The 14,524-nt window shown below is 43.2% G+C and overlaps 1 protein-coding gene across 3 annotated transcripts in view; it reads left to right on the forward strand.

Moving 5' to 3' along the window:
- The window catches only part of LOC126176702 (uncharacterized), a 194,762-nt gene extending 185,135 nt beyond the window's left edge, over positions 1–9,627 (forward strand). For all 3 annotated transcript variants that reach the window (XM_049923866.1, XM_049923868.1, XM_049923867.1), the window contains one exon: positions 9,227–9,627. In XM_049923866.1, coding sequence (XP_049779823.1) covers positions 9,227–9,402 — 176 coding nt within the window. In that variant the 3' untranslated portion in view covers positions 9,403–9,627. The remainder of the gene's footprint in view (positions 1–9,226) is intronic.
- Positions 9,628–14,524: the final 4,897 nt, after the last annotated feature.

The following is a 14,524-nucleotide window of genomic DNA, read 5'->3' on the forward strand; positions in this document are numbered from 1 at the left end:
CCTTTTCCTTTCTTTGTTTCCCTTCTTATCTTGTTCCTCCACTTCAGTGTCTGAGGTTCCTCTTTTTCTTCTTCCTCCCTGTGCACTCCTCAAGGCCGGCCCACACATCTGACATGTAACAGGTGACTGTGTAACACATGACTCCCAGACCCAGGATGTCAGGTAGGGTTTGCACATATGAGCTGCAACCTTGCTAAATTGCTGATTGGTCCCTCTGTCAGGTGTTCGGGAGGTGTGATCTGAGGTGTTGAACGATCACCTATTGTGGGTGCACCCCTTGTGAAGGGGGCCTCCAGTTGGAAGGATTGCACCATTGGAGGTGCTGGCAATCATGGAGGATTTTCTCACAATGAGTCAATCATCTTCATACTCAACATCTGCGAAATGTAAACGTAATGAGGCTAAAAATTCAAAGAACCTTCCCGCTGCACCACAGTGCCTGGTGGTCTCTTGTACTGAAGACGGTTAGTCCTTCGCCATGGTAAATCCATTTATTATTCTGAAAGGTGTTGATGCAATAGCTGGCCCTGTGAAACCATGCTCTTCTTTACAGAATGGCACTTTTCTTTTGGAGACTACTTCTGATTCTCAAGCACAACAACTGCTTGCTGTCTCGCTTCTCCATGGCTACCCTGTTCTGTCGAGGTCCATAGAACTTTGAATTCTTCCAATGGTGTAATTTACATTAGGCTGCATGATGGTCTAACTGAGACTGAAATCCATTCTTACCTCTCTAATCAGGCTGTCATTGCCGTCCTTTGGGTGATGAAAAAGGTAGATTCCTCCTTAATGCCCACCAACACACTTTTTGTCACCTTTGATAGTCATGCTTCCATACAAGATCAAAGCAGGCTATGAAATTATCACAGTCCAACCGTACATACTGAACCTGATGTGCTGCTACCAATTTCATCATTCCAATCACACTAGAATGGATTGTTGACACCCAGCTACATGTGTAACCTTGGGTAGGGATGCACACGAGGGTGACTGTCTGACTCCTTCTCCCCACTGTATCAACTGCAATGCTGGCCGTGCCGCCTGCTCCCGGGATTGTCCTGTGTATCTTACTAAGCGGGCTATCCAAGAGATCCAGGTAAAGGAAAAATTGCCTTACCCAGTCGCTCACAACTTACTGACTAGTTGCAAACCCTGCGTTCTCCTGTTTGACACCTATAGTTATGTTCTTCTTACCCCTCGCTCCATGAAGGATGTGGCCATGCAGACTTGTGACCTCCAATTCAGCTCTGAGGTTGGGAAATCGCCCAGTGTCAAGGTAGCATTGCCATCTCCACATCCAGCTGTGCAACAAGCCATTAAACTCTTGCCTCAAGGGGCGAAGCCACCAGTTACACAACTGGTAGGACAGAAAGAGTACTCCTTTGAAGACTTCCTCCATCCCTCCAGTCAAACAATAGCTGAGTCTTCCTCTAACGGGAAAGGCTCAAAGAAGTTCACCAAAGGCAAACGGTCTTCTCGTTTGCTGACTCAAAGATCCTCTTAGATGGTATCACCACATGATACCTCGGCCTGGCCAGCCTCTGTGTTGCCAGTGCGCACCACCAACAGTTTTTCAGCATTGGACTCCAGAGACGGAGAGCACAAGCCAGCCGATGGATGCCATGGAGCAGGATCCTCCTGCTTCTGTGCCCTGTAGTAGTGACTCTTCACAGGCTGTCACTAGGCAGCTGCAGAGGTGACACCCCTCCATCTCTTCCTCATCATGACTCTCCTCCAATGGAATGTTCGTGGCCTTTGGTCTCACAAAGAGGATTTAAGGCTGCTTTTAGCATCGCAGTGTCCCCTTGCACTCTGCCTTCAGGAAACTAAATTGCGCCATCATGACCTCTTTGAGCTTTCATATTTCTTCCTGGTTGGTTCTGACCTTCCCCCTGATGCTATGCCAACATCTCAAGAGGGCATCATGATGGGATGATGATCATTGTCACCCCGTCTCCCTGACAACCCATCTTCAAGCTATTGCAGTTTGCCTTTTCCTTTCCCACCTGACTTTTTCCCTGTGCACCATTTATGTCCCTCCGTCATTTGATGTCACTTGGGCTGGCCAGTGTGGCCGAGCGGTTCTAGGCGCTTCAGTCTGGAACCGCGCGACCGCTACGGTCGCAGGTTCAAATCCTGCCATGGGCATGGATGTGTGTGATGTCCTTAGGTTAGTTAGGTTTAAGTAGTTAGGAGTTCTAGGGGACTGATGACCTAAGCTGTTAAGTCCCATAGTGGTCAGAGCCATTTGAACACTTTGATGTCACCTGGGCAGACGTCCTTCAGCTTGTTGGGCAGCTACCTCCCCCATTTTTGCTACTTGGTGAGTTTAATGTGCATCACCTCCTTTGGAGTTCTTCCAGACCTGTCAGAGAGATGCCCTCTTGGCAGGTCTTCTTAACTACCTTTATCTCTTCCACCTTAACACTGAAGAACCCACTTTCCTCTCCGACTCCTCACACACCTATTCCCATTTGGACCTATGTTTCTGCACTTCCCAGCTTGCCCATCATCTTCAGTGGTCCATTCTTTCTGACACCTACTCGAGCGACCATTTGCTGTGTGCTACCTGTTTGCCGACTCGTACCAAACAAGCATGCACATCCAAATGGCAGCGTACTAACACAGACTGGCAGCTTTACTCCTCCCTGGCGACCTTCAAAGAAAAGATTTCCCCAGCTGTGATGACCAGGTGGAATATCTCACAAACGTTATCTTTACTGCTGCAGAACATTCCATTCCTTGCAATTCCTCTTCAACACACTGTGGCCCATTCCCATGACACAATTCATGCATGGAGGCATGTTCTCCATATTTTTAACTTTCATCCTACGATGGCAAACTGTGTTCATTATAAGCAGATGCAAGCGAAGTGCCATTGCATTCTATGGGATGGCAAAAGAGTTAGCTGGATTTCATTCACTACTTCTTTTAACAGTTCCACCCCATCCTCTGTTGTGTGGGCCAATGTCCAGTGGCTCTCTGGGACCGAGATCCATTCCCCAATTTCTGGCCTGACAATAGCAGGCAGTGTCATTGTGGACTCTATTGCTATCTCCAACACCTTGGGCCGCCATTTTGTGGAAATTTTGAGCTCTTCCCACTATCACCCTCCCTTCCTCCATCGGAAACAAGCAGAGGGGGCTTTGGCGATACCCTTCTCTTCTCCAAATCATGAGTGCTACAGTGCCATTGTTACTATGAGGGAGTTAGATCATGCTCTGTTCATCCTGATCCTCTGCCCCAGGGCCAGACGCCATCCACATTCAGATGTTGCAGCACCTTTCTCTTGCAGGCAATTGCTTTCTGCTTAACACGTACAACCGCATCTGGGCAGAAGGCACTTTTCCTGGACTTTGGCATGAAGCCACCATCATACCCATACCTAAGCCCGGTAAGGACTAAAACCTTCCTTCTAGCTACTGCCCCATCTCTCACCAGCTGAGTTTGCAAGGTGATGTAACATATGATTTGTGCCCAGGTGGTATGGTGGCTTGAGTCTTGCAATTTACTAACGAATGCACAGTGTGGATTTCCAGCACACCATTCTGCAGTTGACCATCAACATGTAATGAACGGTTTTCTGTGGAAATTCCAGACTGTGGCCATGTTTTTCGATTTGGAGAAGGCCTATGACACCTGCTGGAGAACTGGTATCCTCCATACTCTTTACACGTGGAGCTCTGTGGCCACCTGCCCTGTTTCCTTCAGGAATTTTTGAAAGACTGTGTTTTTTTTTTTCAAGGTGTGTTTGGGTTCTGACTTGTCAGACACCTTTAGCCAGGAAAACAGTGTGCCTCAGTGTTCCATTCTAAGTGTCATCCTCTTTGCTATGGCCCTTAACCCTATAATGGCCTGTCGTGTCTCCATCGGACATCTGCAGCTCCCTTTTTGTTGAGGATTTTGCCATCTATTGCAGTTCTCCACGGACCTGTCTCACTGAGTGTTGTCTTCAGCAATGTCTTGAATCATCTTTACTCCTGGAGCATCAACAATGGCTTTAATTTTTCCACTGATAAAACCATTTGTACACTACTGGCCATTAAAATTGCTACACCAAGAAGAAATGCAGATGATAAACGGGTTTTCATTGGACAAATATATTATACTAGAACTGACATGTGATTACATTTTCACGCAGTTTGGGTGCATAGATCCTGAGAAATCAATACCCAGAACAACCACCCCTGGCCGTAATAACAGCCTTGATACGACTGGGCGTGGAGTCAAACAGAGCTTGGATGGCGTGTACAGGTACAGCTGCCCATGCAGGTTCAACATGATACCACAGTTCATCAAGAGTAGTGACTGGTGTATTGTGATGAGCCAGTTGCTCAGCCACCATTGACCAGATGTTTTCAATTGGTGAGAGATCTGGAGAATGTGCTCGCCAGGGCAGCAGTCGAACATTTTCTGCATCCAGAAATGCCCGTACAGGACCTGCAACATGCGGTCATGCATTATCCTGCTGAAATTTAGGGTTTCGCAGGGATCGAATGAAGGGTAGAGCCACGGGTCATAACACATCTGAAATGTAATGTCCACTGTTCCAAGTGCCGTCAATGTGAACAAGAGCTGACTGAGACCTGTAACCAATGGCACCCCATACCATCACGCCAGGTGATACGCCAGTATGGCAATGATGAATACAAGCTTCCAATGTGTGTTCACCATGATGTCACCAAACACGGATGCGACCATCATGATGCTGTAAACAGAACCTGGATTCATCCGAAAAAATGACGTTTTGCCATTCGCGCACCCAGGTTCATCGTTGAGTACACCATCGCAGGTGCCCCTGTCTGTGATGCAGCATCGAGGGTAACTGCAGCCGTGGTCTCTGGGCTGATAGTCCATGCTGCTGCAAATGTTGTCAAACTGTTCGTGCAGATGGTTGTTGTCTTGCAAACGTCCCCATCTGTTGACTTGGGGATCGAGACGTGGCTGCACGATCCATTACAGCCATGCGGATAAGATGCCTGTCATCTCACCTGCTAGTGATACGACACCGTTGGGATCCAGCAAGGCATTCGGTATTACCCTCCTGAATCCACCGATTCCATATTCTGCTAGCAGTCATTGGATCTTGACCAATGCGAGCAGCAATGTCCCGATACAATAAACTGCAACCGTGATAGGCTACAATCTGACATTTATCAAAGTCGGAAACATGATGGTACGCATTTCTCCTCCTTACACGAGGCATCACAACAAAGTTTCACCAGGCAACGCTGGTCAACTGTTGTTTGTGTATGAGAAATCGGTTGGAAGCTTCCCTCATGTCAGCACGTTGTAGGTGTCGCCACCGGTGCCAACCTTGTGTGAATGCTCTAAAAAGCTAATCATTTGCATATCACAGTATCTTCTTCCTGTCGGTTAAGTTACACGTCTGTTGCACGTCATCTTCATGGTGTAGCCATTTTAATGGCCAGTAGTGTATGAATTTCTGGAGGCACAAATGGTTTCTCCTACCATCTTCACATCTTAGTCCAGCTGCCCTTCCATTTGTTGAAACTACGAAATTCCTGGGGCTCATGTTAGATAGGAATCTTCCTTGGTCTTCCCATGTGTCTTACCTGGCAGCCTGCTGTACGTGGTTTCTCTATGTCCTATGTGTCCTCAGTGGTACTTCCTGGGATGCTGATTGAACCACACTCCTCCATTTGTACCAGTCCCTTGTCCATCCGAAACTCAACTACGGGTGCTTTGTTAATGCGTCTGTATGTCCATCCCTCTTACACCATCTCAGCACTATCCACCATCGTGGCATCTGTTTGGCCACTGACGCCTTTTACACTAGTAATGTTGGGACTCTGTATGCTGAAGCTGCGGAACTACCACTGTCTACCTCCATGGCTTTCTCCTTAGTAGGTATGTATGCCGTTTGTCTGCCATGGGTGGCCACCCATCCTATGCCTCCTCCTTCGATGATTCGTTTGACGATCAGTATGGGGCAAGTCCATCTTCTCTGTTACCTCCTGGAGTCCACATTTGGCACTTGCTACGGTGGCTCAACTTCACGCTACCTGCAACTTTCCCGGTGGGTGTGACCCTTCACCATCTTGGCTTCGTGAAGTGGCCCATGTTAACCTTGGCTTTCATTCGCTTATAAGGACACTGCTCCAGCCTCACTCTATTGCTTTCAGTTTCACAACCTTCTCATGGAACTTCGCAATAGTACCTTCATATGCACTGAAGACTCTCACATTGACAGTGGGGTAGGGTGTACCTTTGTCATTGGCACCTTGTCTTTTCATATCAGCTTCCAGCATGCTCAGTTTTTACAGCAGAGCTCTTTGCCCTGTGTCTGGCCATGGAGTACATCTGATGACAGACTTTCCAATTGTGTCATCTGCTCAGATTCACTCAGTGCCCTTCAAAGTCTGTGTGTGGTGCGCACTGCCCATCCCTTAGTGCAGTGGGTCCAGGAACACTGTCACTTGCTCACTCTTTGTGGAGCCACTGTGATGTTGTGGGTTCCTGGTTGCATCAGTCTTGATGAGAAATGAGGCCACAGATACTGCTGCCAAGGCTGCAGTCCTCTTACCTTGGCCCGCTAGTACTTCCATTTCCTCTGATGATCTCTGTGTTGCTATCTGTCAGCAGGTGGTGTCACATTGGCATCACCTCTGGTCCTCCCTTTATGGGACCAAGATCCATGGAATTAAGCCTCTCCCAGCTGCCTGGACAATCTTCTCTCAGCCCTCTTGCCATGAGATCATTTTAGTTAGGTTGTGTATTGGGTACTGTCTTTTTAGCCATCGCCATTTGTCAAGTGTTGCTCCCCCACCGCTTTGTGTTCAACCTTTGATGGTTCAATATTTCCTGATGGAATGCCATTTTTGTAACTACTTATGTTCTTGATTACATTTGCATTCTGAGTTATCGGTCATTTTAGAGAACGACGTGGGGACTGTCAACCATGTTTTACTTTTTATCCATCATACCATGGAGAAGGATATTTAATCTTTAGTTCAGGATCTCCACATCTCTATGGCATATTTTAAGGACCTTTATTCAAATCCCTGTTTTTAGCTGCCTTTCCTTCCGTCAGTTGCGCTTAATGTGTAGTCTTTTTAACTCCTTTTTTTCTTTGTGTTCTAGGATTCTGACATGGGAATGTATGACTGTAGTTGTTTTTGTGCCTAAAACAAAACTTCACACTACCTGAAACTTTCCAAATGGGTGTGAACCCTTCACCACCTTGGCTTCGTGAAGTGTCCCATGTTAACCTTGGCTTTCATTTGCTTCCTAAAGACACTTCACCAGACTAGGTCTATCACCCTCAGTTTCATGACCTTTGCATGAAACTCTGCAATAGTACCTTTGTACACACTGATGGCTCTCGGGCTGACTGTGGACTCGGGTGTGCCTTCATCATTGGCACCTGTGTCTTTTGAGTTCATCTTCCGGCACACTGTTCAGTATTTATAGGTGAGCTCTTTGCCCTGTATCAGGCCACAGAGTACATCTAGTGACACAGATTTTCAATTGTGTCCTCTGCTCAGACTCACTCGGCACCCTTCGAATAGTATGTGCACTGTACACCACTCATCCCTCTCATCCCTTGGTGCAACGAGTCCAGGAAAACTGTCACTTGCTCCCTCTTGGTAGAGCCAGTGTGATGCTTCTGTGGGTTCCTTGTCATGTTGTCTGCTAGGAATCAAGGCTGCTGATGCTGCTGCCAAGGCTGTAGTCCTCATACCTGAGTCTGCAAGTTCCTATATTCCCTCCGATGATCTCTGTCCCTTTGGCATCGCCAATAGTCCTCCCTTCACAGGAATAAGCTTCAGTTTATTAAGCCTCTCCCAGTGGCTTGGACGACCTCCTCTCAGCCCTCCCACCAGGAGGAGGTCATTTTAACTCAGCTGCATATTGGACACTGCCTTTTTCGCCATCGTCGTTTGATAAGTGGTGCTACTGCTTCACTTTGTACACATTGTGCCCAAGTTTTAACTATCCATCATCCATCATTTCTTGACTGAATGCCCAATTTTTTAACTGTTTACATTCGTATTTGGGTCTGCCATCTGAGCTAATGGCCATTTTAGAAAACGACGCGTGGGCTGTCGACTGCGTTTTATTTTTTATCCGCCAAAGCGGATTCTTCCTTAATGGATTCCAAGTTCTTCCTTAATGGATTCCAAGTTCTGCCTAAGCTCTTTTGTCCTTTCTGTTAAATGCTGCTCCAGTTCTTGACTTATCTGCTCACCACTTTGTTCCATAATGCTTATCTGGCCTCCCATACATTTCACAAACATTACTGTGTTTACTGCAGGTGACATTATATCCTCCCGACCTCCTGATTACTAGCCAAACCACTGTTATTGAATGAGGGGCTGCTACCATTCAAATTATAAGCTGTCGTTGGCTCCTGCCTATCTACTGTTGTTTCTAAAATTTCGTCTTTTCATAACCTGCTTTGTCTCCATAGCAAATTTTGTGACAAATAGAGCAACAAATAGAGCTGAATAAGTACAAAGCACACCTGCCTCTGTATATGTATAACTGCTGTCCCTCTGTGCATGTGTCAACTCCGTGTCCTTCATGCACCGCTCAAGCCACCCCTTGATGTTCTTCACCTCACTGTACTCAACTGTTATGTAGTTTACTTCAGTCTAAAACCAGTTTGCTCACCTGCCATTTCTTGTTCATTGTCCATATAAATGCATCTTTCATTCAACTATCATCCACACTCATTTTCCAATTGACAACGGATAGGATATCAACACCGTATGGAGAGTTAAAAATATATTATTGGAAGAGCACTTCCTCTCATCCTACACTACATTTCCTGGGCAGTCTTTCAGTCTTCACATGAACTCGCAGTAGTGTCAGGCAAACCACACACACACACACACACACACACACACACACACACACACACACACACACACACACAGCATTTTATATTTTGTGTATTGTTGAACACTTTAGGTCTGAGATTTTAGTGTGTTATAGAGACTTGCTCATTTGTTGTTATTTCTGCAGTAGTCTATTGTTTAACCTCACTTGTTTAAGTGTCTTAGCATGGCATCATAGATGTACATACAAAATATGTTTATCACAATATATTTAGAGCACATTCTTAAAGAGTCATGGTTTTTTCAGAGTTTGTAACACAAATAAGCAGGCAAGACTACATCTTAACAGAATGTCACAAGAGTTAATACGATAAACATTGTTAGGCTAAATAGATAATATAAACATTTTCTTTGTTTTCAAGTGGGAAGTCCAGATGAGGCTTCAAGATGTCTTTCAGTCATTGCTGAGGACTCAAGTATTCCACCATCTCTTGCATCATCAAGCCATTCACTTGCAAATGGAAATAAATGGAGACATAGTCAGAGGTTTATGGTGACAGTGGTGGAAAATGGAGAAGATAAACAACTGAAACAGTGAAGTGGGAAAGCAGTAAAATTTTAAAAATATATTTTAAAGCTTACCTTTTTAATATAACTCATTATTTATTAAAACTTATGTTTACAATAGTTTTTAAACCAAAACTTTTATGTGGCAAAATAAAAATACCAATTTTATGTTTCTGTTATTATAAAAACTGTAAATGTATAAAAAGAAAAACTTTAGAAAAGTAAATGGTTTAATATTTACTCTCATGCTTTCAAATTCAATATTGCATATTAAGAATAAAATCTTAACACTAACAGCTGTGGCCAATCAGCTTATTCTCAAACTGTTTATCACTTTCAATTTTTGTGACGTTAACAAGCAATTTTTATTGATGTGGTGTATTAATTTATTATGCAATAAAATTAACAGTAAGCCTAAACCTGCTGCATTAAACTAGTATTGGTTGCACATGAAACTACTCAACAACAGAACAGGAAAGCTATTGGGCTCAAACAGAGAAATTAATTAAACATTGATTGAAGACAGGTAAACTTCATTCAGAGAGATGTTCGTTGCAATAGAGACAAGCAAGGGAAAGAATTTTACCAGACAAACATCACACATGAAAAAAGTAATTGAGAATTGCACAAAAATACAAACTAGTCAAAATATAAATGAAGTAAGTGCAGATAAAATCAGGTATGAGATGCTGTGCATCACCAACAGAGGAGTGAATCCACATTAGTGACTCACAATTATGATGCAGCAAAATTACAGCACTTGAAGTAACTTAACGGGGTAAGTTGAAGATTATCAGTGTGTAACAACTGCTGTACAAAATCCATACAATCAGGAATATTTTGTTCATTTTCCCCTTCCTATGTTTGGAAACATGGACACATGAATTAAACAAGCTCTCCTACCCATCCCTCCCATATATTTCCATTGTAGATCATACATTAAATAAGACAAAAATTATAAGAGTTGCAGGACCCACCACACACACACACACACACACACACACACACACACACACACACACACACACACACACACACACACACACACACACAGAGTCAGAGTTGCAATATACATGTAAAAAGAATTAAAACTAATTTTTGGTTACTGGTGTAAATTGATGAGTTAAGACTGTGAAAAAGAAAGGTGAGGATATAAAACACTGCAATCAGTGAATGAAGGCTTTCATGACTGGATGACATAGCTGCTGATAAGTCAGCAAGACTCAGTGGAGAAGCACTTCTGAGGGTGTCCCGCGCAGTCCTGGACGAAATGTCAGGAACAGAAGAATTTCTTGGACCATGCCCTCACATCCCGAAAGGTTTACCAGCAGCTACTGCAGTCAGTGCTGACTAACAATGGAGTACAGCTAAGTGGAAGTATTTATAAAATGTTCTTCTTAACTGAAAATTTCAATTTAAGTAAAATAATTCTGGTATTATTACATTTGTGGAATATAGCATTTCTTTTTATCCAAACAATGTAACAATATCAGAGAAGGAAAGTTGCTACTCACCATATGGCGAAGATGCTGAGTTGAGATAGGCACAACAAAAAGATTCACACAACTATAGCTTTCGGCCATTAAGGCCTTTGTCAGTAGTACACGCGCGCGCAAAACTTGCACACACGTCTGAAGTCTCAGAGAGCTGAAACTACACTGCGAGCAGCAGCACCTATCCCCACTTCTTCCCCGTTGCCACCTCATTCCCTTCTCTCGGCATTCTGCTATATGTCGACCTGGCTATTCCCCTGGTTTCCTGTATTGGTTGCAATTTTGTTACTTTTGCCTGTTCTTTCACTCTTTTGGGATTTTTGGATTTCAGTCCCCACTTGAGGTTTGACCACTTCAAAGTTTCCCGTTTTTTGTGTGAGCCATATGGGGAAGAACTCCCTCCCTAGCATCTATGGTGTGGATTCCTCTCACCTCTCCCTTCCCCACTGTAGCCCCCTTCCACCCTGCTAGGTCATCAGCACATGGGGCTGTTGTGTACCCACATGGCTGAGACCCCTGACAACACAGGGATCGCATTACTGATACCCGAGCTGTTACCTCCCTGTGTATGCCAACGAGTGGTTGTTGCATGTTGTATTGGAGCATCTGAACTCCCAGCAACGGCCGCCATGCCAGATGGCTCTTGCTGTGGCTGAGTGGCACCCATGGGGAGAACCCCTAGTTGGAGTGGGTAGTATCAGGGCGGATGCTTGGTGCATGAAGCGTATCGAGCTGCAAAAATCTGGCCATTCTCACACGGCTGTCTCCTCGAATGGTGAAGGATCCTTAAATGCTGTCTTGTATGACCTGGCAGCCTTCGCTTCCCTGGTTACACCATGGAAGGAGGGCCAGGCTCACCGTCTTCGGCTGAAACCTTTTCTCCGTTACCTCATCTGTACTAGGATGGATAGGGACACATTCACCGCCACAAAGCCACTGTTTTTCATGGAAAATATGGAGGACAAGTTTGGTGAAGAGGAGTTTATTAGTAAGATGCGGTTGGGCTCCCTATTGTTTAAAGCACTAATCATACAGAACCATCTGGTTTACTTACTGGTAATGTTGGACTACAATAGAGTGAAAATGAAGGTTGTATAGTTTTTCATTTAATCATATGATTGATATCTTCTCTTACTGCCTCTCGTTTTGCCCGTGGAATAGGATACAACATTACCCAAAATGTCTATGTGGATAGACTTCAAATTTATATTCATAGTCTTTGATTACTCCTGGCTCCTTACTGAGAGCATTGACATACTTAAATAACAAGTTAGGAAGTTCTTGTCATTGCATCTCATTTAGTACCTGAGATTCACTTAGTTTCTGCTCTACCATTTTGTAACTAACCTCAGTGTTTGCTCCTTGTTCAGTATGAAATTTGTTTGTGAAATTATGGAAAGGTATATGGTAGTACTATATTTGACTCTGGTTTGTTTTTGTTACTTTCATCAGGTGTTTTGACTAAATCAATAGAAAAGATCTGATCCTTAAAAAAAAAAAAAAAAAAAAAAAAAAAAAAAAAAAAAAAAAGTGCCGCTTACTACTACCTATGTTAGTCTGTGTATTGTATGTTCTAAATGGGTCCATGCCAATAAGGCAATTATAAGAAAGTTGCACTTCACTGTAAAATGTTCAATTTGTACTGGAATAAGTGCCTGATGTTTAACCAATTTAGTCTTACTGCCTGTAGAAGTTTGTTGCACCTTGCAATTTTGGACAGGAAATGTTGGGAATGTGCCCCTCTTCTTCAATTCAGAAGAAAATGTATGTGACATTTTGGTAGTTGAACCTGTATCTAAAATTAATTGTGTGTCAAATATTTTCACCTTAATGATTGCTTGTAATTGTTCTTTCTCGACTTTATCAACTATATCTAACCCACGCTGATACAAATCATCCTTGATGTCAGCTTGTTTGTCAAACCTTATGAAACATGTTTATAGTTTTGCTTTGGCCCCACTCCCTGAGAGGTCAATAACCTGGGGCTTAACTACGACCGGTTGCTGTTCTCCGGCGGCATAGTGTGGTTTAGTTCATTACTTGGAGTAATTTCAGTTAGTTGCACTGTATGTGTATTTCGCCAATTTGTGTCATTCGCTGCTGTGAAGTTATTCTGCTGTCCAAAGATCAGATGCGGTACAACGTAAGGCATGGCATTGTTGCCGCGCACCGACCACTGTTGCTGCTGACTGTTTCTGTTCATCTTCAGCATACGGCCTTGTGATGGTGAAATGTAATTCATTTGTGGGTTGAAATACCCCTGTTGTTTTGAAAATTTCTTTTAAATCATTTATTCTTTCCATTCCTGTTACCATACTCATTACCTCTGGGTATTTAACTTTGCTGTTGTGTGTACCATCCTTTTTCTGTGTTTAGATCACATTTTACTGACTGATTTACATAACTATGTTGTTTTTGTGCCTGATTTTCTGTTGCTCTATTGGGCACAGATCTTTCCTCATAGATTAAGTCGATAGAATCAATCAGTGCCGTGCTCTGGCGTTGTGACTAATGTGCAATGGTAAATGACTTTTCAAATTTTTTAATGCATCTACATGTGATATAGGGTTCGTCCAGTAGCGTGTCTTGTTCCGGTATTTTTCAAAGTATCCTTGTAGGCTACCATATTTGCCATAGAATGGTGCAGGGTTGAAAACCTCGCATCCGAGTCTTTCACGAACTGCCTCAGGCCAGTATTTGTCGAGGAAATTTATTTATTTATTTACTTATCTCTTGTTCCGGTGATCCATGTTGTGACACTATCACAGGATATGGAAAGTGTCAATTTTACAAGCTTTAGGCCAGAATTTATGGTAATACATAAAACAAAACAAAAACAGTAAACAGTAACTTAGGTCTCACTACAAAAAATGCATTTTATAGATAGATAAGGATTACAAAATAATAAGTGTTACAGAGAAAGAAATATTGCAAAATATATGTTTACAATAAAAATATTCGGTATTACAAATACAAATTTGGGCATACATTTGCAATTTACAATACAAGAAATGTTAAAACACTGTAGTTCAGGAACTCTTCTATTGTATAAAATGATCCTTGCAATAGGAACTGCCTTAAGGTATTTTTAAACAAGAGATCATCATCTACCAAACACTTAATTCTTGAAAAGAGGACATTAAAAATCTTACAGCCACTGAAATGGACTCCTTTCTGCACCATACTTAGATTTGGCTGTTCATAGTGGATATCATGTTTCCTTCTAGCATTGTGACTGTGATATGCACTATTCAGCTTAAAGATGGATTTTTCTTTCCTTATCAAGCACATCAAAGAGAATATATAACGCGCAGTGGATGTAGATTCCTGCATGTGGCTTTAGGATGGACTCCACACATGATCCTTATGGCTCTTTTTTGTACACACAGTACTTTTTTAGCCAGTGACTGATTTACCCAAAATATAATTCCAAATGCCATAATTGCATGAAAGTAACCATAATATGCTGACTTCGTGGTTTCCATATTTCTATAAGAAGAAACAATGCGCAATGTGTATGTTGCTGAACTTAGTCTTTTCCATAGATCCAAGATGTGGTTTGACCAATTCAGTTTGCTATCAATATGCAAGCCTAGGTATTTTGAGGAATCTGCCCTGGTTATTGTCTGCTCACCTATTTTTACTACTATTTCCTCATCT

The sequence above is a fragment of the Schistocerca cancellata genome, chromosome 3, assembly GCF_023864275.1.
Source record: "Schistocerca cancellata isolate TAMUIC-IGC-003103 chromosome 3, iqSchCanc2.1, whole genome shotgun sequence".
NCBI classification, from domain to species: domain Eukaryota; kingdom Metazoa; phylum Arthropoda; class Insecta; order Orthoptera; family Acrididae; genus Schistocerca; species Schistocerca cancellata.